This window comes from Protopterus annectens, chromosome 7.part0 (genome assembly GCF_019279795.1).
Source record: "Protopterus annectens isolate FY-2018-M chromosome 7.part0, PAN1.0, whole genome shotgun sequence".
Taxonomy (NCBI): domain Eukaryota; kingdom Metazoa; phylum Chordata; order Ceratodontiformes; family Protopteridae; genus Protopterus; species Protopterus annectens.
Window position 1 is genome coordinate 1,121,625,355 of NC_056739.1, and position 25,990 is coordinate 1,121,651,344.

A 25,990-nucleotide genomic window follows, 5' to 3' on the forward strand; every position below is an offset into this window, starting at 1 on the left:
GTAGATTTTGGCCTTAGTTTTGAAGGCGGTGTTGTTTAATATACAAATCTTTAGGCCTGAAAACACCCTCAGAAGCCGGTGCCTGCACAGCAGCTCCGGATCCATGTAAGGTAGAGACATTCGCGGGTTCTAATAATTAAAGCATCTCACAGCATACCAGACTCCGAATGGGTCTCAGTAGAGGCCTGCGAACCAAAAGTAGCAGGTATCAGGGTCTGCGAAAGCACCTCACTGAGTACCGGCGGACTAGCAACTGGCTTAGGAGAAGCGTAGTCAGTTTTGGACCTCGGTCTGTCTTTTTCTTTGCGTTTTTTAGGAATTCTGGTTGTAGGATTGCCAACAGATGCCATTTCTGGATAGTTAAACAGTGATCCAAAATATTTAGAAGCAAAAATATACTGACGTTTAGTAGTGCGTTTATTAAACCTAGCACAAAACCGACAGCAAGGTACGTTACGATCAGGGCCTAGACAAGGAATACAGTACAAATGAAAATCCTTATGAAGTATTTGCTTCCCACAAGTAATGCAATTATTAACTTAACACCTTTTCAAGTCGAATAGAAGTTGAGACTGTCAAAGATGGAGTGGGTTGCTTGAAAGTAGAGTATACTTAGAATAACCTGTCAAAGGTTAAGTGTCTCAACAGCCCAACAGTTCCAAAACCAAGTCCCCATATAGTGTGGTGCTGTTTTTGCTGTTCCTTAAGATCTTACCAAAACAAAGCTCAAGGAGTTGGCAAGCCATGACTGAGCAGAAAGAATAGCAAATTTGCACAATCTTTTTTAAAGCCATTTTAGCCAACAGCCATTTTAGCCAACAGCCATTTAGCTTCTCTGGCTATGTGCATGAACCTAACAATGAATGGGTTGGATTCCGGCGTGTAGCTCGCGAGACATTTGCCTGCAAGCTACATCGCCAAAACCAAACGGCTGCAGCAGCACTTTGCCGTAGTGCAAAGTGACTGAAAAGTATAGCCGCTGCAACTATAATCTATGGACGGGCAGCTGCAGCCGTACGGGCTGTGTAACACATTCCTTCTTCTCGTGCAAGGAATGCATTTATTTAATTATTTATTTATTTTGTTGCCAGTCTGACGACAAAATAAATAAATAAATGCATTCCTTGCACGAGAAGAAGGAATGCGTTACACAGCCCGTACGGCTGCAGCTGCCCGTCCATAGATTATAGTTGCAGCGGCTATGCTTTTCAGTCACTTTGCACTACGGCAAAGTGCTGCTGCAGCCGTTTGGTTTCGGCGATGTAGCTCGCAGGCAAATGTCTCGCGAGCTACACGCCGGAATCCGAATGGGTTACTTGCTCTGTAAGGAAAAGATTACCACCACCTATACATTCCCCAGACTAGTCATGCTTCAAGTGTCTAGAATCTGATCATCTGTGTTGCAAGGATAGGCAGTGTTTCAGCCATAAGTCAGACACCTATAAAATTTCCAAGGACTGGACATGCAGTATACCAATGTAGGACATGAGATTGCAAAAATATATCTAATTTTCAGTCATTTACGCTGTGGGAACAAGTAGGATGGCAGACAACAGTTAGCAGTTGTTAAAGAGATAAAGACAGACGTGATAAAATGAACTAAACAGAAAAATGAATATACCTGGCACTTACCAAACGCCTCTTTTGCCAGTTCAAGATCAGAATCTTCTTGTAATTTCTTTAATCGTAGCTTCTCCTCTATCTGTTCTTCTGCTGTTAACTGTTTTGGCTCTGGTTCTGGTTCTTCTGTCTATTAAAATATTGTAACCAATAAACTGAACTTAGAAATAAGAGGGTTATAATAATCACACAAATTTCCACTTTAAGAAAAATACAAAACTCATTACTGGGATACCCACAGCCCAACAGTTTATAACTGAATATTTGCATAATTTTTCACTCATTTATTAAAAAAAAAAAAGTCTAAATAGTTGCCTTTATTACCTGTACAGAAAATTAGTGTCATGTACAGCTGATCTCTCAAACAGACCCAGAGAGAAAAGTACAGTTTTGTACCTACCATAAATGTAGATGTTCGAAGATCCACATTGCTGCAGTCATAACCTGTGGGTAGTCCGCTGTCCTCGGTCGGCCCGAATACCAAAGTGTTAGGCTGGCGTCGGTCATGGTCGCTCAGATCTGACGTCAGTACGCCGTGGTACTAAAGCGCATGACCGACGTCATATCCTCAGTCTTTCTTGCCCCAGATGTCAGAAGGCCCTAAAAAGAAAGGCCATAGCCAAAAACAGAAAAACATCCAACCACCCATGTACAAACAATATTTACAACCCAAACCACACAACCACCCCAAACTACAGTGGGGAAGGAGGGAGGGTAAATTGGACTGCAGCAATGTGGATCTTCGAACATCTACATTTATGGTAGGTACAAAACTGTACTATGTTCTTCATCTCACATTGCTGCAGTCATAACCTGTGGGTAGAATCCCAAAGCAAAGGTAAAGGGAGGTTGGCAAAATCATAAAGCATTGGGAGCTGCTAACATGCCCTGTAAAACTGCAGTGGCAAACCCAGCCCTAGATTTGGAATAAAGAGGGAGATGGTAATGTTTAGAAAAAGTGTGCACTGAACTTCAAGTAGCTGCCTCCAAAATATCTTTAGTAGCTACACCCCTTAAAAAAGCAGTAGAAGTGGCAGTAGCCCTAGTGGAATGAGGTCTGATTCCAGCCGGAATCTCCTTACCATGATGAGAATAACAAAAAGCAATACAATGACCAATCCACTTAGAAATAGTTTGTTTAGAAACAGGTTTCCCCTGAGAGCCCAAAGCAAAAGAAACAAACAACTGTTGAGACTGTCTGAACCCTTCAGTTCTGCTCAAATAACGCAACTGCCTGTGAATATCCAAAGAGTGCAAAATTTTCTCCCCTTTATTTTGGGGATCAGCATAAAATGTAGGCAAATTAATAGATTGGTTCAAGGCCACATTTGAAACAACTTTAGGCATAAAAGTAGGGTTAGTACGCAGGGATACCCTATCCTTATGAAAAATCAGGAAGGGTTCAACTGCCATTAGAGCCTGTAATTCAGATATCCTTCTAGCAGACGTAATGGCCAACAAAAAAGCAGTCTTCCAAGATAAAAACTTCAACTCAGATGTAGCTGCAGGTTCAAAAGGAGGTAGAGTGAGTTTTTCCAACACAAAATTGAGATCCCAGGAAGGAGTAGGAGCTCTACGTGGGGGTCTTATGCTCTTTGCCCCTCTAAGAAATTGCTTAAACAAAGGATGAGAGAATAATGGTGGGTCACAGTCATAGTGAGCAGAAATGGCTGCAGCATGAACTTTTACAGAGAAAGACAAACCCTTGTCTAGTAATTCTGTAAGATACTGAAGTGAAACACTCAAATAAGGAACTGAAACATCAAAGCTATTTGCTTTGCTCCAAAGAAAAAATCTCCTCCATTTATCAGCATAAACTTTCCTTGCACTAGGCCGTCTGGCCTCCAAAATAACATTCAAAACTTGAGGAAGCTGGGACCCTCCAGTGTCTAGAACAGAATACGCCAGGCTGTCAGATGCAGGGACTGTATCCTGACATTGAGGAAATGATTGCCTGCCTGGGACAAAAGGTGTGGAATTGATGGTAAAGGCCAAGGAGGCTCCCGTACTAAACTCCTCAGCAGAGGGTACCAGTGCTGACGTGGCCAATCTGGAGCTATTAGAATCATGGAGGGCTTGTCCTGTCTGACCTTCAAGAGCACCTTGGGAAGGAGAGGCAGAGGAGGAAAAACAGACGTGAAGATTGTCCCAACTGAATGATAGAGTATCCACTTTCCAAGCTTTTGGATGAAACAGCCTTGTGCAAAACTTTGGCAGCTGGAAATTTAGTGGAGAAGCGAACAGATCTATGTCTGGAGTCCCCCAAAGCACTGTCAACTGTCGAAATACATGAGGATCCAATTTCCACTCGTGGGGATCCACCATCTGTCTGCTCAAAACATCCGCTAAGGAGTTCTGTGCTCCTGGCAGAAACCTTGCCTGAAGAGTGAGGTGCAAACGGAGAGCAGTCTCCCACAAAATCATAGCTTGCCTGCAAAGAGGGTACGAATGGGTTCCCCCTTGCTTGTTGATGTACCACATGACAGTTGTGTTGTCTGTTTGAATCAACACGTGTCCTGGTTGAAGTAGATCCTTGAAAGTCATCAATGCAAACTGGACTGCTAACATCTCCTTCATGTTGATATGTAAATGTTGAAGTCTGGCAGGCCACGTGTCTTGAACCCATTTTCCATTGAGGTGTGCTCCCCAAGCCTTGTCAGGCATCTGTCGTTAAGATCTGACTCGCCTCTGATCGGGTCACAGAGTCCCTTGTTTAGGTGACATTCCTGAGCCCACCACAAAAATTCCTTTTGAATGCAAGGTATTATTTGAATGACAGTGTCCAAATCGTGGCAGTGTTGAGTCCATACACTTTTGAGATACCATTGTAGCTTCCTCATATGCAGTTTGGCATTGGGAAGCACCAGAATACAAGATGCCATGAACCCCAAGGCTTGAAGGACTGTCCTTGCAGTCAGCCTGGACAGGAGAGACAATTGTTGGAAGTAAAGGGTAAGATTTCTTTGCTTGTCCGGGGTCAAAAACGCCATCTGAGAGGCTGTATTCAGTCTCACACCCAGAAAGCACATGTCCTGAGAGGGTACTAGACTGGACTTTATTTCGCTCACAGAATACCCTAGGCACCTTAACACTGCCATAACATACTGAAGATGGTGAAGTAGCTCGTCTTTGTCTTGAGCAAGAATCAGGCAATCATCCAAATAAGGATAAATTTGTATTCCTCTTAACCTTAAGAAGGCTATCACCGGAGCCAGAACTTTTGTGAACACCCTGGGCGCAGTAGATAAGCCAAAGGGCAATGCAGAGAACTGATAATGTAAAGTCCCAGCCCGAAAACGCAGGAATCTCCTGCAGCTGGGCCTGATAGGAATATGAAGATAAGCCTCCCTGAGATCCAGAGTTACCATCCAGTGATCTTTGCCTAGCAGAGGCAGAAGTTGTTGCAAAGTCAACATTTTGAATTTTGGAATGTCCAGGTATGTGTTGAGAATAGACAAATCCAGAATTGGCCTCCAAGTGTTTCCTTTCTTTGGTACAAGAAACAGGCGAGAATAAAATCCTAGGCCCACTTCTGACAGAGGGACCTGCTGGATAGCCCCCATTTGTAGAAGTAAAGAAATCTGTTTGTGAGCCTCCACCTTTTGCTGTGGAGGAACGTCTGGCATGCCTTTGAAAGGGGGCAACGTGTGGAAATAAAACTTGTAGCCTCGGTTTATAATGTCCAACACCCATATGTCCTGGGTGACTAAAAGCCAATTTTGCCTGAAAAGTGCTAACTTTCCTCCCAGAGGAGCTGCCAGACAGGAAGGATCGGGCAGCTGAAGATGCAGGTCATTGGGTCTGTTTACGAAAGGACTGGCCCCTGCCCTCACCTGTAGACTGTGCAGGGGAACTCCACGTCCTAGGCCTAAAAGAACCCTGTGCATGAGCTCTGCCCCTACCACGTCTAGATCTACCCCTAGACTGTAAATCAGAAGAAGGGTAAGCCCATCCCTTAGTAGGCCAATTTCTGCTAAACTTAGGGGGCTGCACCTGCAAAAAATCCTTAACAGTCTGCATAGACTTAGCTTTGTCTTCCATTTTCTTCAAGACTGACTCCACAGGAGAACCAAACAAGACTTCAGACTGAAGGGGAGCATCCAAAATTCGAGCTTTAACATGCTCTGACAAGTTCTGATCCTTAAGCCAGGCGTGCCTACGAATAACTGATCCAGTGGCAGCCACCCTGGAAGAGGCCTGTAAAGCATAAATCCACACTGCAAAGAATGCTTACCCACCTGATCAGAGGCATGAACCAAATCCTGTAATTCTTTACACTCTATGCCCTCTGCTAAAGCATCTACCTTAGATTTCAACTGACTAAGGAGAAAATTCTGGTACTTCAGCATATGAAACTGGCAATTCAAAGCCCTCATTGCAAGAGTGGAAGAGGTATACACTTTTTTACCCCACCTATCCAAAGCTCTAGAGTCTTTATCCATAGGAACTGGATTCTTTACAACAGAAGCCCTGACACCCTTGGGTCCCTGGCTAATAGTTTCTGGGTCAGCCCTAGGGCTCTTATACAAATATTTATGAGCCTCTGGCACTAATACCTGTCTGGCTTAACCGGGGCAGGAGGCAAAGAGTCTGGATTAAGGGAAGCCTCAGAGAAAACATCCTGAACCACATCCAAAACAGGAGGAATAGCCAAGGGCCTATGTTGTGGTAAAAATAAGAATTCCCTAAGCCTCTTTCGGGAATCTGAGAAATCCTGACCTTCCCATTTAAAATGTTCCCTCATAGAATGCAGGGTTTCTGAAAAAGAAAAATCCTCTGGAGGGGAAGCAGAAGGACTAGAATACTCTGCGTCTGAATCAGAATAAGGGGGAAAATCCTGAATGTCTTCAGCCGAAGACTGAGTAATCTGAAGAATGTTCCAATCCTTCCACCTCTGGCTCCACCCTAGGCCTCTTATCTGGAGGGGGCATAGAACCTCTGATCAAGGAAATCAAATCTTCTGCCATTTTAAGCATGTGTTTTTTAGGTACAGAACTAGGACTGACGCCAGAGGAAGACAAACCAGGCCTGGCCTTGGAAGGTACCTTAGAGACAGAGGGAGAAGGCCTAACCACCTTATGTAAAGAAGGGATTACAGCAACCTGAGAGGCCCCCTCAGCCTGACCAGACTCCTGAGAGGCCACATCTTGTAAAATTAAAGGTTCCCCCTGAGACTCAACTGAAACCTCGGCTGGATCCACAGATTCCACCGTGGTTTCTAAAGAACCGGCGTCCGGAACGGACGACTCATCCTGCTTGGATTTTAACGATTTCTCCTTACGCTTCTTAGCGGTAGCGGGCGTCGGAGGATCCGACGGCATATTGTAATTACACCGCCATCAAGACAAGCCTAGCACAATCTAACCTACGTTTAATGGTGCGCTTATTAAATTTAGCGCAAAAGCGACACCCGACTACGTCGTGCTCAGGCCCCAAGCAAGGAATACAGAGAGAGTGGTAATCCCTATGAGGTATCCGTTTCCCACAAGAAATACAATTATTCACTTTTTCTGACATCCGGATTTAACTGAGGCAAGAAAAGACAAAAATATTCCCCAACGGGGTACTTAGCCCAACTTGATTTTCGGTCTGAAACTCAGAATATGAAAATTTCAGGACGCCGAACGGCACTTGCAAACGCTGCTTCTGCTTCGGACCATGCGGCAAGAAAGACTGAGGATATGACGTCGGTCATGCGCTTTAGTACCACGGCGTACTGACGTCAGATCTGAGCGACCATGAGCGACGCCAGCCTAACACTTTGGTATTCGGGCCGACCGAGGACAGCGGACTACCCACAGGTTATGACTGCAGCAATGTGAGATGAAGAACATCTGCAGTGGAGACTGTCAAAAATCTGGTTTCTAGCTTAACCATTAAAAAACTGAAGCTTGCTCTCAAAACTTGAGAGAGAACCAACAGCTTCACATAAGATTTTCGGAAATGCTCTCCAACGTCAGAGGACGACTGTCTTTTTGGACTTGTATACCACGCATCATCATTAGCTAGTGCCCCAAGCAAGTTGGTTCTGTATATACATACACAGGGGTTGGGGGGATGCAGGTGGCTTGACCACCCCAAAAAAGACTGCAAACCTCAGAAAGTTCAACATCTCAGAAGTCAAGAGGTTGGCATCTCTACTTGCTAGCTTGTTGAAAGGTCAAGTCTTAACTACTTCAACACAATCTGTGATTAATGAATGCTATAGACCACCCTCAACAGCCTTTTGGTCATATATCCCATCTGATTTTTCAAAGTATATACTTCATTGTAATGCTGTCAAAAGGTTTAGTCTCGATAAAATTTGGATACACTGCATGTTACCCTGATGACCAATGCTTTCTAGCACACTTCTGACAGTCTTCCTGTTTTTTGACTGATTTATACAGCCACTAAATTACTTAGACTGGTAAGAATCAAAAGCACATTTTACCACTTGACCAAAAATTTCTCTTGGTTAGAGCTATTACAACTCTGTTTAAAGTACTAGTGAAAGTCATTCCCTAGTCCATTAAAATTTTTATTTATTTATTTATTTTTAACTAAAGTAACTGCATCTCCTTAACTGTATTTAGTGAAAACACACAAACAGATAAGTAGGAAAGTACAATTGTGTAAAATCTTACTAGAACAGTAGATGTCCTCTTCACTGCTGGAGTACCTGAGGGATCTTCTGCCAAGAACAGCCCAATAGCGGGACAGTATACCAAAGCCTTTAGTACTTAAAAGGAGTCATAATTTATATGTATGCTTTCATGCATGGCATAAAGGTGATGTACAGGCACGCGCACACCTAACCGAAAAAGCCCCAGAAGTACCAGAAGGTCCTTAGGGATGAAAACATGTGCATCCAGAAGAAAACCTAAACAAAGGACCCCACAGCCAGAAGGGAAAGCGACTACAGAGGGAGGGGTTAAATACTGCAAAAGTGAAGAGAAAAGCATTACTGTTATGTTAAGATTTTACATAACTGTATTATGACTTTCCACATAACTGTTACAGAGCATTACTTACCTAAAGGTGAATACAAGAGCTCAAGAGGAAGCCTGAGAGGAAGAAGCCATATAAAAGCCCTTTACAAACCCATGCAAGATAGCCCCGGTACTGGAAATAAACATCCAATTTACAATGCTTAGTGAAAGCATGAGCAGAGGACCAAGAGGCAGCCTCAGAGATGGAACTGGTATTCAGAACCTTGGGGGGGTTGCAACGACACCAGAGGAGGCACGTACCCTAGTTGAATGAGCCTTTACCGAGGAAAGACTTTCTATCAAAATAAAAAAATGACAAAATGAAATGGTATTGGAAATCCAGGAGGAGATAATTTGTTTTAGAAACAGCCAAACCCAAAGTCTGGGTATGAAAAAATCAAAATGCTGCTCAGATTTGCGAATAACTTTAGTTTAATCCAAATATTTTAGCTGTCTATGCAAGCCTAAGGAGCGAAAAACCTTCTCACTGCTGGCTGTGGAGAAGGAAAAAAAGATTAACAGACTGATTAAGGGGCAACTCCCCGACTACCCTGGAATTAAAGGATTAGTACGAAAAGACACCCCGTCTCTGTAGATAACTAAAAGGAAGAATAGCCATAACAGCATAAAGTTAAGATACCCTCTTGGCTGAAGTTGTTGTTGTTTGTCTTTCGGCTTTTCCCGGTAAGGAGTCACCACAGCGGAACTCCGGTCTGCTAATGATTGGCAATAGATTTTTACGAAACGCCGAGGTGCCAGCTCGAAGCTCAACCTTCAACGGAGGCATGCCCATTTAGGCACGCATGTCTTTCGAATGCTACCCAACCGCGGGGAGGACATGCAGACTCCACACGGAAGGCACTCCCAAGCCCAGCCGAGAATCGAACAGGAGAACCTCTTGCTGTGAGGTAACATCGCTACCGCCATACCACTGTGGCATAAAACAGTGATACAAGTACACTGTTTTAAGGAAGCTGAAGAAGTAGCCTCAAAAGGAGCCAGAGTCAATTTTTCAAGAACAAAACTGAGGTCTCAGGAAGTAGGAATAGGCTCCCTGGAAGGCCTGTTAAGAATGCCTTTAAGAAACTGCTTGACCACAAATCTAGAGGCCAAAGGGGGAGTTGCTGACAAAAAAGCAGAAATTGCTGAGAGGTTAGCTTTAACTGAAGACGCTAACCCAGTATAGAGCAAATCACACAAATAAGAATACCAGAGAAACCTCCAAAGATAGAGGATCCTGATAGTGAGAGAAGCACCAGACAGAAAATCTGATCCATTTGGACATACGTTTCCCTGCTAATGGGTTTTCTGGCCTTCTGCAGAAAGTACAGTTGTGTACACTTACCATAAATGTAGATGTTAGAGTGTATTCACAATTGCAGTCATCACATTTGGGTTATCTGTTAATCTCAGTCAGCCTAATTAACAAAGTCTTGGGTCCTGCATCGGTTGCTGTCCCTTCTTCCGTGTCGTCACGTCATCAGGGGTATAAAACATGCAGCAGACGCCATTACATCAGTTTCTTGCCCCAGATGTCAGGTACCCCCTAATGGGGGGGGGACATAAAATCTATAAATATACAAGGTTATACCTCAAACAAAAAAGCATACACCAAAAAGCTTTTGAGCATAGTAAAGGAGAGTAGAGGTATAGCCAAAAAAGGTAAGGGGGCTGGAGGGAGGGTAACCAGGACTGCAACACTGAATACACCAACATCTACATTTATGGTAAGTGTACACGACTGCACTATGTTCTTAGTGTTTCACTGTTGCCGTCATCACATTTGAGTAGATTCCCAAAGGTAAGGATGGGAGGAGGAATTTAAATAGCATTAGGACTAGCTATAAAGCCCTGCAAGACTGCAGTGGCAAAGCCAGCTCTGGATTTAGAGAAAAATTGGCAGATGGTAATGCTTGGTGAAAGTATGTACAGAACTCCAGGTAGCAGCTTCTAGGATGTCCTTGGTAGGGACACCTCTGAGACAGGCTGAAGAGGTAGCTGCAGCCCTGGTCGAGTGGGGTGTGATCCCCTGTGGGATAGGTTTTCCATGGTGCTTGTAGCAGAAATGAATGCAATGGCCTAACCATTTGGAAATGGTTTGCTCTGAAATAACCTTCCCCTCTGCCCTTGCAGCAAATGCCACCAGCAGTTGTCCAGATTTCCTTTGAGGTTTATTCCTGTCCAATTAGAATCTAAGTTGTCTGTGCACATCTGAGTGCAGTATCCATTCTCCTTTGTTCTGTGGATTAGGAAAGAAGGTTGGCAAATGAATGGACTGATTAAGGGCCACACTGGATACCACCTTGGGCATGAAGGAGGGATTGGTCCTGAAGGACACCCTGTCCGCATTAAAGATGATGAAAGGCTCCACTGCCATAAAGGGCCAGTAATTCAGATACCCTTCTTGCTGAAGTGATTACTAAAAGGAAAGCGGTTTTCCAAGAAAGGAATTTCAGGGCTGCGGTAGCAGCTGGCAAGAAAGGGGGAAGAGAGAGTTTCTCCAATACAAAGTTAAGGTCCCAGGCTGGAGTTGGAGCTCTCCTGTGTGGTCGTAAGGTTTTGGCCCCTCTGAGGAACTGCTTGAGCAGTGGATGAAAGAAGGGGGGAGTTTCTGTGTTGTAATGAGCTGAAATGGCGGAGGCATGAATTTTGGAGGAGGAGGAGGACAGGTCCTTGTGAAGCATCTTAAGTATTGTAAAATCCGAGGCAAATTGGGCACTGCTGTGCTCACCCCTTGAGACTGGTTCCAGCCACTGAATCTTTTCCATTTTTCAGCATAAGATTTTCTTGTACTAGGCCTCCTTGCCTCCAAGAGGATATCCATCACTGGTTTACTGAGGGATGGTAAAGGAGAGATTAGGTAATTAGCCAGGCTTCTAGGTTCAGTGTTTGAAGCGGAGGGTGTAGAATCTGGTTCTCCTGCTGAGATAATAGGGGTAGGAGTCTGAGGCAGGTGCCATGGGGCCAACAGTGACACTGCGCAAGAGGGGGTACCAGTGTTGGTGTGGCCAGTCTGGTGCAATTAAAATAGTCCTTGGTTTGTCTTGTTTGATCTTTAGTAGTACTTTGGAGAGCAGAGGAAGTGGAGGAAAGGCATAAGCTGAAAGAGAGCATCCACTTTCCAAGCTTGTTTGTGGGGAGTCCTTGTGCAAAATTTGTCCAATTGATAGTTCTGGGGGGAGGCAAACTGGTCTACATCTAGGCTCCCCCATTTGCTTGTCAACATGTTAAATCCTTGGTTCTAGTTTCCACTCGTGTGAGTCCATGAGTTTTCTGCTTAGTTTGGCTGCCAGTGTATTTAGTTTTCCGGGCAGGAATTGAGCTTGCAGATGCACTTGGTAGCTCAGGGCTGTGTTCCACAATGCCATGGCTAGTCTGCAGAGGAGGTAAGAATGTGTACCCCCCTGCTTGTTCATGTACCTCATAACAGTGGTGTTGTCTGACTTTACCATTAATTGTCCTGGAAGAATGTGGTCCTTGAAGGCTGTCAGAGCATTCCGTACAGCTTACATTTCTTTTTGATTGATATGCAGGTGCATTTGACTTGGGTTTCATTTGCCCTGAATGCACTTCCCTGCCAGGTGAGCCCCCCCATGCACATTATGATGCATCTGCTAGGGTTTGGGTGGCAGGGGGAGTATGAATGGTAATCCCTTGTTTTGGTGGTAGGCCTCTGCCCACCAAAGGAACTTTAGGCGTAGGCAAGGTATGATGGGAATCGTTGCTTCTAGATGCAGAGAATGTTGACAACACAGGCTTTTTTAGATATCAATGTAGTTTCCTCATATGCAATCTTGCACATGGAATTAGAAGAATGCAGGAGGCCATGAACCCCAAGGCTTGTAGTATTTGCCTTGCAGATAGCAGGGCTTTTGTGGCCACTTGTTTGGAGTAGGTTGTCAAATGAAATTGTTTCTCTGGCATAAGGAAAGCTATCTGGGAAATTTTATTCAAGCTTGCTCGCAAGAATATAATTTGACAGGGTACCAGGTGTGATTTCTTTTCGTTTATGGTGTACCCCAGACAAGTTAGCACCCTTTGTACAAAGGCCAGACGATGTCCTAAGCTTTCTGCCTGAATTAGACAAAATCTGGAGCTAGGCACTTTGTTAATACCCTGGGCGCAGTAGATAAGTCAAAGGGCAGTGCAGAGAACTGAGAGCGTATAGCATGCTTTGATATGTAGGTATCTTCTGCAAGATTCCCTGATTGGGATGTGCAAGTATGCTTCCTTTAAATCGTGTTGCCAACCAGGCATCTTTGCCTAGCATAGGGAGCAACTGGTGAAGAGTCAGCATCTTGAATTTTGGAATCACCAAAAAGGTGTTTAGAGTAGACATGTCCAGGATAGGACACCATGAATTGTCTTTTCTGGGTACCAGGAAAAGTCACGAAAAGAAACCTTGTCCCTTTTCCTCTTCTGGTACCAATCAAACAGCCCCATGCTTAAGAGAGCAAGTACTTGCTTTTGGGACTCTGCACTCTGATTTGGGGGTAGATCTGGCCACCTGCTTGGAGTTGGTAATGTGTGGAAGTGAAATCTGTATCCCTGGGACAGTATTTAAAACCCATTTGCCCTGGATAACGAGTTCCCAGTTCTTTGCATGAAGAGCAATCTTTCCCCCCAAAGGGGCAGTCAGTTGAGAAGTGCTTGGCAGTTTTAAAAATAAGTCATTGAGACGGTTTACCATAGGGGGAGTTTTACTACCCTCAGATTTGGAAGTGGAGGCCCCTCACTGTAGTCCTTTGCGTACCCTGAGGCTGAAGCCTGGGAACTCTGCTGGATCTGGGTTTGGACTGAAGGTCTGGAAGAGGCAGGAAAGGACCAATTCTTGGAAGGCCAATGCCTACTAAACCTTGGAGGTTTGTACTTGCAAAAAAAAAAAAAAAATCTAACAGTTTGCATAGATTTAGCTTTTTCCTCCATCTTAAGAACTTCTTCTGCCTTGTTGCCAAACAGGCATCCTGGTTTAAGGGAGCATCCAGTAATTTCGCTTTAACATGATCTGGCAAGGGTTGCTCCTTAAGCCAAGGATGCCTTCCAAGTACAAACCCAGTGACAGCAGCCCTGCAAGATGCCTCAAGTGAATCAAAACCACACTGCAAAGTATGTTTTCCAACTTGTCCAGCTGAATGCAGTAAATCCTGTAAATCCTTGTTTTCAGCACAATCGGGAATCAACATAATTTTCTATTTAAGCAATCAAATAGTATGCTGCTGATACTTTTAACATATGAAACTGGCAGTTTAAGTCCCTAATGGCCAAAGTTGCAGAAGTGTATACCTTCTTACCCCATCTATCCAGCGCCTTGGAGTCTCTATCAGAGGGGGTAGGGTTTTTGGCAGTAGTAGCTTTAACACCCTTGGGTCCCTGTGAAATAGTCTCAGGATCTACAGTAGGATTTTTAAAAAGTAACTTATGAGAGTCAAGGACCCTGTAATATCCATCAGGTTTTCTGGTAGCAGGGGGTAAAGAGTCAGGGGCCAAGCTAGATTCCAAAAAGGCAACAGCAATGTCTAGTACAGGAGGTATGGCTGAAGGGCTGAAGGTCTGTGCTAGGGCAGGAGTAGGAAATCCCCAAGCCTCTTTTTAAAATAAAGAGAAATCCTGACTTTCCCAACGAAAATGCTGCCTGAGGGTATGCAAGGTTTTACCAAAAGACAAATAGTCTTGGGGGGGGGGGGTGCAGAGGGAACAGAGTCCTTAGCATCAGAATCCTCATAGGCAGATAAAGGGTAAATAGTGGTCATCAGAGGAAACAGAAAATTCAGAATTCTGGTCAGAAGTATCATAAGGAAACTCAGTCCTAGTTCTCTTAGAGGGGGAAGGTTGGGCTTCTGATTAAAGTAATAAGGTCTTCAGCCATTCGGATTTGTTTTTTAGGCATAGGTCTGGGCGTCAGTTTTCTAGGCATGGGTAGTTTTAGGCCTTGAAGATGATGGCGTCTGTTTAATACGCATGTCAGTAGGCCTGAATACACCCTCAGAGCCGGTGCCTGCACAGCGGCTCCTGACCCATCCAAGGTAGTGACATCCGTAGGTTCAACAGTTGAAGCATCTCGCAGCATACCAGACTCCAAATGGGTCTCAGTACAGGCCTGCAAATCTGAAGTAGAGGGTATCAGGGGCTGCTAAAGCACCTCACTGAGTACCTGTGAACTGGTGACTGGCTTAGGAAAAGCACTGTCGGCAGCTTTGGACCTCGGCGGCCTGTCTGTTCATCTCTGCATTTTTTCAGAATGTCGGTAGTCGGATGGCTTACTGAAGAAATATCAGGATAATTGAACAGAGCACCAAAATATTTAGAAGTGTAAATATGTCAACGGATAGTTCATGGTTTAAATAAGGCACAAAACCAACAGCGAGGTAAGTTATGGTCAGGGCCAAGGCAAGGATTACAGTACAAATGAAAATCTTTGAGGTATTTGCTTTCCACGAGTAATGCAATTATTTACTTTTACTGACATCGGTTTAAAGCAAGAAAAAGTTTCCCCAACGGGATACTTGGCTTTTAGTTGAAAACTTTGGTTCAGAAACTCTAAAACGAAAATTTCAGGAGTCTACCAACCACCACTTGTGAACTGCTTCTGCTTCATGCAACGCACGGCAAGAAAGACTGATAATGGCATTGGCTGCATGTTTTAGATGACCTGACGTCACGGAAGAAGGGAAAGCAACCGAAGGACCCAAGACTTTGTTAATCAGGCCGACTGAGGGCTACTGCAAGCAGATAACCCAAATGTGATGACTGCAACAGTGAAACGAAGAACATCCCATAGCATGTCGTTAGAAAAGGAGTGCTTGAAAAGGATCAAAAAACTTGGTCACCCACAGTGTTACTGGAATACTGGACAAGTGAGGATGGATGAGAGACTCCTTTGTCTGGTGTGAGAAGATCAACCTCCCCGTGAGGTAACTTGTGATTATTGCTCCTGGCCAAGTTTGAAAGAAGGGGAAATTAATACCGTCTGGGCCAAAAGGAGGTCACCAGCAAGATTTTGGGAGAGTTCTGCCTGATATGCTAGGAGAGCCAACAGAAATATCCTCTTCCAAGGAAAAGACAGTGTGTCCTCTTTGACAGATGTCTTGGGACTAAGGAACAGAATAGAGAAGCAGTCTGTTCAGATGGGAGGCAAAAAGATCCACTAGCAGAATACCCCACAGATGGACAATGTCCAAGAACACATCTCTATAAAGCATCTATTTGTGAGCTGTGTGCTGGACCTGCACATGGAGTAAAGCCTCTAGATTGTGCTCTGAGGTAATATAAACTGCCTGAAGAGTCACTTGATACTAAAGTGCATCCCAGATCTGAAGGGCTAGTCTACAAACACACAGGACTGTGTCCCCTGCTTGCTAACATAGCACATCACTGTGGGATTGTCTGAAAACTTTGAGAAGGCCTGGAATGAAAGGCCTGCAAAACCAAAAGCAGAACCCTCACCTCCTTTATGTTGATGTTGTCTAATATCTAATAAGGACACCAGAGACCTTGAAAATCTAAGGCCCACAGGAGGCACCCCATACCCTGTCTGAGGAATATGACCCAGGTTGAGAGTTGATGAATCCACCACTGAAGCAGGAGCTTGAAACAGGAACAAACGTACTGGGAACTCCAAGGGGAGGCAATTTTGAAGCCACACTGACTTGAGGTACCACTGACATTTCCTCATATAGAGCCTGTCTAGAGGCAGTATGGGAATTGTGGAAGCTATGAATCTGGGCACCCTAAGAAATTCCCTGTCCGTGACAAACACCAGAGGGACTGAAAAAAGTTCATTAAAGATAGAGCCTTGAGGGCACAGAGATACCAGCATGGGAGCTATCTGAAGTCTGCAGCCAAGGAAAATATGAAAGGTAGGCATTAGAACTGATTTTTGGAAGTTTATGATTATCCCAGACTCTAACAGAAAAATAATAAGTGTAAGATCTTGAAGAAAATTGGGAAAAGGCACTTTAATAAAGCAGACTGTCTAGTTAAGGACAGATCTGAATACCTCAACCTGCAAAAAGAAAGGCATTTGATAAATACCCTTGGGTAAGTAGAAGCACCAAAGGGCAAGGCACAGAACTAAAAATGCAGAGAGAAACATTAATTTTTTGAAGTGGGGATGGATGGGAATGTGAAGGTATGCATCCTTGACATCCAGAGATACCTGAAAGCCCTAGGGAAGAAAGAGGAATAATGTCTTGCTGAGATAACATCTAAAAGGAAGGAATTTTGAAGAAAGTGTTTAGCCTAGAAAGATTCAGAATTGGTCTCCATGAACCCTCTTCATGGGACCAAGATCATCATGGAATATAACCCCTTCCCCACTTGATTGGGGGGGTGGCTTAAATTGTGCCCCTGAGCCAAAAGAGGAGGAAGAACCTCTGGTAAGAGAGCCATTGTAGAGGCTGAAAAATTCCTGAATAGGGAGGAAGGAAGTTCCATACCATGAAATATCCCTGATTGACAATTGACAGAACCCAAGAGTATGAAGGGATTCACAGCCAATTTAGGTGAGACAGGAATAGCTGGAGGGACAAGAAAACAAGGTTAAGGGAAGGAAGAAGCTAACTAATAAAGAGAACCAGCCTGCCCTGGAAGGCAGGTGTCTGGATTGCAGAAGCCTGAGTAGACTTAACAGGAGGCACACGCCTAGTGCTCTTCTTGTCTTAAGCGGAGTGCAAGACTAAAAACAAATGCAGATTTAGACGGATAATTCCTTAGAAAATTGGGAATAGGTAAAGTGTTTCAGCTCCTGCAAGACTTTACCCTTGTCCTGAACAGACTTGGATCATCATCAGCAGATCCAGAAAGTGTTAATATCTAAAGGAGCATCCAAACGTTGGACCTCAATGTAGTCAGGCAAAGTCATAAGACAAAGCCAAGAATAATGCCTCATAACAGAGGTGAAAGCAGCAGCCCTCAAGAGGCACTGGCTGCATCATAGCTGCATTTGAGAGAATGGCATGCAACTTAAGTAGAACCTAGCAGGGTAAAGAGCTAAACGCCTCCATTCAGCCAGAAAGGCCATAAACCACCTTAGAAACTCAAGAAGGGTGCGCATCAAGACACCTGTTCATACAAGTCTGGTAGTTGATGGTCCTGAAGGATAAAGGGGCAGCAGTGCAAACTTTCTTGCCCAGCCTTATCAGAAGGCAATAGCTTAGTACAGGGCAAAAACTTAGAGCTTGTCAGGAGACAAACACCATAGAAGGGCCAGCAGAAGGACATTTATAAAAGAAATTTGCACTCCTCAGGCAATTTATAGAACCCATCTAGCTTTTTAGGTGCAGGGGTCAGAGAGTCAGAGACTAGACACTGCCAAGAAAGTAACCAGAAGGGCAGTCAGAACAGGAGGAAAAAGAAGTTATGTCTTACCATAACGTTCCACGTGAACTGTTAATCTCGCCTTTGTTCTTACGCATGGGTTCGGAGCCGATCCTCGGCTCCGAGATGGCCACTTCTACAGCTAAGCATCTTGAGAAAGCTCGAGGCACAGTCCTATCCCACAATCCCCTAGTGCTAACCCGCAGATCTAGTTTGCTAACACCAGAAGATAACAATGCGCCCCAGGTGCTAGCAGTAATTTAAAGATAAAGAGCAGCAATGCCCAAAAAACACCTAGATAATGAAAAGAGTACCCTGACAACAGAAGCAGCCAGAGACTAACAGAAGGTGTTGAACACAAGCTGAATTGGAATCCAAATCATCCCGTTCTCCGAAAAAAAACATAGGCCGGGGGATGGAGGGTGGGTAGTAAGAACAAAGGCGAGATGAACAATTCACATGGAACGTTATGGTAAGACATACCTTCTTTATGTGAAATTGTTCAATCCCGCCGTTTGTTCTTACGCATGGGTAGCGTCCCTAGCTCCTTTATCCTGGGTGGCTCATGGGAGAACGTTCCCGAGAACCGTGGAACCAAAAGAGGCCCTATCTTTGGAGTTCTTGTCCAACTTAATGGAGAATGAAGGTATGAGGCTTCGCCCAGGTTGCTGCCACACAAATAGTATCCAACGGCAAACGGGCTGCATGGGCTAGAGATGTGGCCATAGCCTTGGTAGAATGAGCCTTGGGTTGAAAAGGTAATTGTTGTTTCGTCTGTGAATAGATAAATTTAATACAATCTGTTAGCCATTTAGACAAGGTAACTTTGGTAACCGCCATACCTTTTCTTTTGTCAGCAAAGGATATAAATAGTTGGTCTGATTTTCTGTCATCTTTTGTCCTTTGCAAATAAAACCTGAGTAGTCTGTGGACGTCTAACTTATGCAGCATATATTCCAACTTGTTAGTGTGATCTTTGAAAAAGGTGGGAAGTTCGATGGACTGGTTAATATTTGAAAGTGAACAAACTTTTGGGAGAAAAGACGGATTGGTGCGTAATGTCACTATCAGAGTGGAAAATCAAGTAGGGAGGTCGAACAGATAGCGCGTGTAATTCCGAAATTCTACGAGCAGAGGTTATAGCCACCAAGAATAATGTTTTCCATGACACGAACTTAAGAGAGGCTGTGGAGGCTGGTTCAAAAGGGGGTAACATTAACTGGGATAAAATTAAATTAAGAATCCAAGGAGCAACTGGGTTACGAATTGAAGTGCGGAGGTGAAAAGTGCCTTTCAAAAACGCCTTGCAAAGTCTGAGGGACATGATGGAAGAATTTTTGTAACCCACATGAAAGTTCGATATGGCCGCCAGTTGGACTAACTGTGGACGATGATGCTCCTTCAAAGATCTTAGACAGAAACTCCAAAATTTTGTGCACCGGTGCTTCTGTTGGATCTAATCCTTGTTGTAATGCCCAATAAGAAAAATGTGCCCACTTGCTCCGGTAAGTCTTTGTAGTGGATGGTTTAAGAGAGGAAACAATTATACGTTTAACCGCAGGGGACAAAAGGCTTGACTCGGCTAGAATGGGAAGAGGAGCAGCCAAGCTGTCAATTTTAGGGCCTGCAGGGATGGAGGAGGGGCTCCTGACGCAAGGGTCAAAAGGCCTGGAACTGGGTCCAGAATCCATGGCTCCTCGATTTGATGGGCCTGAAGAAAGGGGAACCAGATCTGTCGAGGCCAGAATGGGGCTATTAGAATTATGGTCCTTTCCAGACGTTTGGCTTTCTGTAGAAACCTGGGAATTAACGGAATGGGTGGAAAAGCATACAGGAGACCCGGGGGCCAATCGTGAACCAGTGAATCTCTGGAGACAGTCCCTGGTGGAGGGAGAAGGGCAAAGTAGCTTCTGCATTTGGCATTCATCGGCGATGCAAAAAGGTCGCAGCAAGGCTGGCCCCACTTGCGAAATATCGCTTCCGCCACTTGAGATTTCAGAGACCACTCGTGAGGTAAAAGGATGGGTCTGCTCAACCTGTCCGCAATTACGTTGGACGTCCCGGGAATGTGCGGTGCTATCAGAAAGCGTCCGGTGGAGACAGCCCATTGCCAGATCCTGAGGGCCTCTCTGCATAGTGGATAAGATCTTGTTCCTCCCTGTTTGTTGATGTACCAGACCACTGACATGTCTGTCTGGACTGCCACTGTTCCTTGAGGTAAGATGCCGTGAAAGTGTTGCAACGCTAGAAACACCGCTCTTAGCTCTAGAACATTGATGTGCAGTTTGCATTCTGTTCTGGACCATTGACCTTGGACCGTCTTTCCCTGGAACAAACCCCCCCACCCAATCAGGGAAGCGTCCGTGGTTATTGTCGCTATCTGGGTTGGCAGGGTAAATTGTCGACCTTGTGTCAAGTCTTGAGATAGCATCCACCATCGTAGATCCTGCTTGCAGCAGGATGTGATGAGAATCTCGTGTGACAACGGCAGGTGCTGATAGGACCACTGGGCGAACAGTAGCCATTGTAGGATCCTCATGTGCATTCTTCCTAGAGGGACTGCAACCAGTGCAGCTGACATTAATCCCAGGACTCTTAAAACCTGTTTTGCTGTAGCTTTTGTCTTTTAAAGGAGTATTGCAATTTGCTCCCTTAGTTTTGAAACCCTTTCTGGTGGAAGTCTGACCGTGACCAAGGTAGTGTCCAGTTCTGCCCCTATAAATGAGATACGCTGTGATGGCGATAGAGAAGATTTTTCTAAATTGATTGTAACGCCAAGACGGGAACAAAGACTGATTGTGTAATCTCTTGCTTGGAGCAGATGATACTCGGTGGTGGCGGAGAGGAGCCAGTCGTCTAGATACGGAAACACCCGGAATCCTTGTTGTCTCAAGTGAGACACTACTACTGCCATACACTTGGTGAACACCCTGGGGGCTGAGGTGAGACCAAACGGCAGAGTCCGAAACTGAAAATGACTGGCTCCTAGCCGGAAGCGCAGGAATCTCCTGGACGGTCTGGCCATTTTTATATGGTAGTACGCGTCCTTGAGATCTATACAGCACATCCAGTCTCCTTCCTGCAGAAAAGGGAGGAATGACTGTAGCGTGACAATCCGAAACTTCTTCACAACGAAGGTGTTTAATTTGCTGAGATCCAGAATTGGTCTCCAGTCCCTTGTCTTCTTTGGAACTAAAAAGAACCTTGAGTAAGTTCTGGATCCTATTTGGTCTGCCAGAACTGGTTGGATGGCTCTTTTCCTGAGCAGCTTCTGGATCTCTAAGGCTGCCTGATCCCGCAGATTGGGTGGAACGTCTGGGAATCTTTTGGTGGTAGGGGGAACGTTTATGAATTTTATGTCGTAACCTCTGGTAATTATATTTTGTACCCACGCATCTGAGGTTAAATTTCGCCAGACCAGCGGGTACAAAGTTAAGCGTCCCCTGACTGCCTCCAGAGCAGGACAGTCGGGCCTCCTCTCAGGAGTGCTGGAAAGGCTTGCCAGAGAAAGTATCTGTCGCCCTGGTTTAGCGGACCCCCTCTGCCGTTTGGACGGCGTCTTCCATTCCTCCCCCCTCCTCCACCTCTGGAAGGGGCATTATCACTGTGTGGACTGAAAGGAACCCTGTGTCTTACGGAACCACATCTTTCCGCCTCTTTGCCCTTTGGGGTATGGTCTGGAAGGGGCGGAAAAATGGACTCCTACAGCAGATAGGGTCTTCCCTTCTTGCTCACACCAAGTGAGGGTCTCCTTTACTTTGGGGAGAAAGAGAGGCACCATCAAACGGGACGTTAGTAAAAGAAGACTTGAAGGATTCCGCAAAGGAGCACAGCCGCAGCCAGGATTGTCTCCTAAGAGCAATCGCTGAAGCTGCCGCTCTACTCGCACCTTCGGCCGCATATGAAATGAGCCTCATGGAGGAGTTGACTACAGAGTTAAGGGTATTAAGTTGTGCTGGCACTTTCTCGGCAACAGCAGCATCTGTATGACCCTGGAGAGTATCTCAGAGTTCCTTGAGGAGATCCCTCTGTAAACGCGTAAAATGCGTCAAGTAGTTCAGCGATCGCATAGAAAAAGTCACAGAACTGAAAATGCGCTTCCCATATCTGTCCATAGTACTAGAATCCTTATTAGGAGGATGGACAGCGGAAGAGGACTCTGACATGTCCTTCTTAGTGGCTACCGCCACCACCATAGTATCCACTGGAACACCCTTGGTAAGAAAACTCTTGTCCTGGGGGGCTGTTATAAACTTATTCGGCCTGCGGGGAACTGGTTCCACCGTGTCAGGTGTCTCCCAAGCCCTACGAGCTATTAGGTCCATAAGTTCGTCAAAGAGAGGTGTCACCCAGGAGGTAGAAGGAAGAGCCCCGAATGCATTCAGCAATACTGATTCATCCACAGAAGGGTTAAGTGGCTGCCAATCTCCCCTCTGTTTTAGGATCTCCAGGATGTCCGCAAAGGAAACATCCTCCGAGGGGGACCGTGGGGACCCTTCTGCTTCATCTAAATCTGATTTAAGAGATTCCTGTGGGGAATCTATGGGCCTCCTGTTGCACAGTCTTTTCCTTGTTACTTCTTCAGATGGGGCTTCTGGAGAAGCGTCAGAGAAACCGGGAGCACCCTCTGGGGGCAACTGAGGCATTGGGTCTCGACGCTTCGTAGGAGCCGAGGATACAGAAGTCGAACGTGGACCCTTAGGGGGAGAAGAAGAATCTGATGAGATATGTGTCTGTTTCGACAAGACCTTCCTCATGGTGTCGAAGGCACTGGTACCCAGATCCGAAGACCTTCCTGGTTTCGAGAGACCAGGAACAATCCCCAAGACCGGGGGTCTGGGCTCCGACCCAGAGGACGGTGCCGAACTAATCAGAGCCGAGGCTCCTAGGGTCTCGGAGGAGCAGTAGATGACCCAGGGAGGGCTTCGAGTTTCGAAACCAGCTGGGACGAAACTTGGATCAATTTAGAAAGGGCAGAGTTCACCATTAACTTCTGTATCACTCGATCCACATCCGAATCAGATAAGGGTCTCTAATAGTGGGTCGAAGGGGCCGAAGTAGTCACCGTGTGAAGGACCGATGGCGGCGGAACCTCCGAGACAGGCTCCAAGACCGGAGTCTGGATCAAAGATATACATTAGACAGCCAACTCTGAAGTCTGTGGAGCCGGTGTCCGAATCTTAATAGAGGTGCTCTGAGCCGATGACTTTGGCTCCGACCCCTTCGAAGACTTGGACCCCTTCGAAGACTTTGATACCAATTCAGCCTTGTCAAGGGCCTCCTGAAATTTGGGCTTTAATAAACCCCTGTCTACCAACTTCCTGCGTCTCTCCATCATGACCCTCCCACTGAAGGAATGACAAATAGAACAGTCCTCCTGTAAGTGGAGAGGGCCAAGACAGTAGACGCAGGAAGAGTGGTTATCCGTGATGGACATTTTCTGTCCGCATAAACATTTCTTAAAGCCTGATTTTTGCTTCTCAGACATGTTCAAAAAATCAGACATACCTATAAAAACTTGAAAACAAGAAAAAAATTAAGGTATCACTACACACAAAAAGAGTAAGGACTTAAGCCTTTCTTAAAGAAAAAACACCTGTTAAAAAGACAGGATAATAGGCCTGAAAATTGCCTTAGAAAAAGTTATAAAATAATAAGAATATATAACTCCCCCTGCAACTACACTAGTAAAAGACATACATATATATATATATATATATATATATATATATATATATATATACTAATAAGGTAAGTTATAGAAAAACTTCGAAAAATAAAAAAAGTTTACTGGCCCGAGCTTCTGCTGCCGCGGCAAACTAGATCTGAGGGTTAGCACTAGGGGATTGTGGGATAGGACTGTGCCTCGAGCTTTCTCAAGATGCAGAGCTGTAGAAGTGGCCATCTCGGAGCCGAGGATCGGCTCCGAACCCATGCGTAAGAACAAACGACGAGATTGAACAATTTCACATCAGCAGATTGCTTTGGAGACTCCATCTACAGAAGCTCATATCTTTTCTGAATCTAAAAGGCTTGAGAAATATCTAACTTAAAATAATCCCTCACATGGGCAATGGTATCCCCCCAAAGGAGAGCTCCTCCAGGGGGGAAATCTGGGCTTACGGAATCCTCCTCTGAACTAATAGTCCAAAAGGGAAGGGATTAAAACCCCCCCCGCCCCCAAGCCAAGTTCCTCAGAGGAATTCAATTCTTAGACCTCTTTTGTGGCTTAGTGGACCAGGAACGGAGACCCCTTTGAGGAAAGCTTCAAGGCCATCAAAGGATTAAATAAACCCAGTGAAATCATGCCATTCACAATGGGGATCCTTAACAGGGAAAAATATGCCTGGTTATATTTTTCTACGAGACGTTCTCAAAACACCCTTGAAGGGTCGGTCCCTGGCATGACTCAATGGTGGGAGAAATCTCCTCCAAATTAAGACCTGAGGAATCCCACTTAGTCTTTTGAATATAATCAGCGGAGGTACCACACAGGTACAAATATTTGAAAAGCTTCAAAGGATGTGCAAGAACCCAGATCCATGGTGGCCTCCGATGCAGTCACAATAGAGGAATACTAAGCAACCACTGGACAGTCTTCCAGGCTTTCACAAGCCTTGAGACATCTGGAGAAGCAGGTCAGCAGCCGGATCAAACAACTTTTCCGTCCTTGGCCCTTGGGACAGGAGGATTCTGTCACAGCACCTTAAGCCACCAACTTAAGACATTGGTTCTCCAGGTATAAGGACAAGGAGGAGACATGACTACGAAAGGCCAAAGGCACAAATACCTGGTAGGTAGAGCAATGCATATGATCATGTGAAACACTGGTGATGACTACCTTTATGGAGAATCCGTCTCCTACACAGACATTCCCTTTCTGGATGACATGAACAACAATCACAAGAAAGAGTAAAGAAACCCTAACAGGGTACTTATCAGAAAAAAGAGCTTGGCAAACAGCATAGCAGAGAATAGCATTTGGATTGGCATTCAACAATGGCATATGAACTTGTGGCAAAGTTCAGAGTATGTGTGTCTAAGTCACCTTTATATCATACATATCGCATGGCAGCGTGTGTGTGTAATGTACAACACCTGTAAGTATTAAAGGCTTTAGTATACTGGCTGAGCAATGGGCTATCCTTGACAATAGATCCTTTAGGTTAAGGATACTTCAACAGCAACCAAGTACACTTAAAATCATTCGTGAATGACAATTCCTGATAAGAACATAACTACTCCTTCAGCTGCATTAGCAAAAAGCAAAGCAAGATTTTAGCAGCACTGCAAAACTGAGTATGTTGGAAAAAAAAAAACTGCCGCAACCCCCCTTTTCAAACTGCAAAATGAAGCACACAATGATAAAATGGAGTTGTAAGACTGTCTTTCAGAATGTAAGTATCACTTTAGAACTGCATTTATGAACTACTAAAAAGTCCAAGTGTTGACCATAAGCATTCTTAGATCAGCAACACAGAAGGTTACAGAAAGCATCATCTCAGAAATGTTATGTAAATTAAAAAGCAAAAGCTTAGGCTCCTCAGTTTTTCCAAATGTTGAAAGAGAACCTTGCAGGAAGTGGGGTTTTACCAAGTCATGCCAGTGTATTAATCTTACCTCTTTTTTAATCTCATCTTTTTTCTTTCGCGTTTTTTCTTTGATCTTTTCTGTTACTTTCTTCTTTTCTGTAATTTTCATTTCTGTAAATGAATTTACAATTAGATTTCATAAAGGCAAAAATGGAACAAAAGTAGAACGTACAAATGAACACAGCAATTACTGGAAATTAAACAAATTGCTGCTTACAATTAAAAGGTCATTTACTCACTTTCCAGTAACACCTTAATCTTTGATTACCAACTACCTCATGACAGCATTAAACATCTGTAGCACAAAAAAAGACAAAACACAAACATTTATATATATATATATATCTATATATTACATATATATATATATATATATCTATCTATATATTACATATATATATATATATATCTATATATTACATATATATATATATATATATCTATATATTACATATATATATATATACACACACACATTATATATATTTTATA

At 44.5% G+C, this 25,990-nt stretch overlaps 1 protein-coding gene across 1 annotated transcript in view; it reads right to left on the reverse strand.

Annotated features, from left to right (window-relative positions):
• Positions 1-25,607, reverse strand: part of EIF3J (eukaryotic translation initiation factor 3 subunit J) — a 390,554-nt gene extending 364,947 nt beyond the window's left edge. Inside the window, exons 1-2 of the mRNA XM_044076376.1 lie at positions 25,527-25,607; positions 1,633-1,750 (exon numbers count right to left, since the gene is read on the reverse strand). Coding sequence (XP_043932311.1) covers positions 1,633-1,750; positions 25,527-25,607 — 199 coding nt within the window. The remainder of the gene's footprint in view (positions 1-1,632; positions 1,751-25,526) is intronic.
• Between the last annotated feature and the right edge of the window lie 383 nt (positions 25,608-25,990).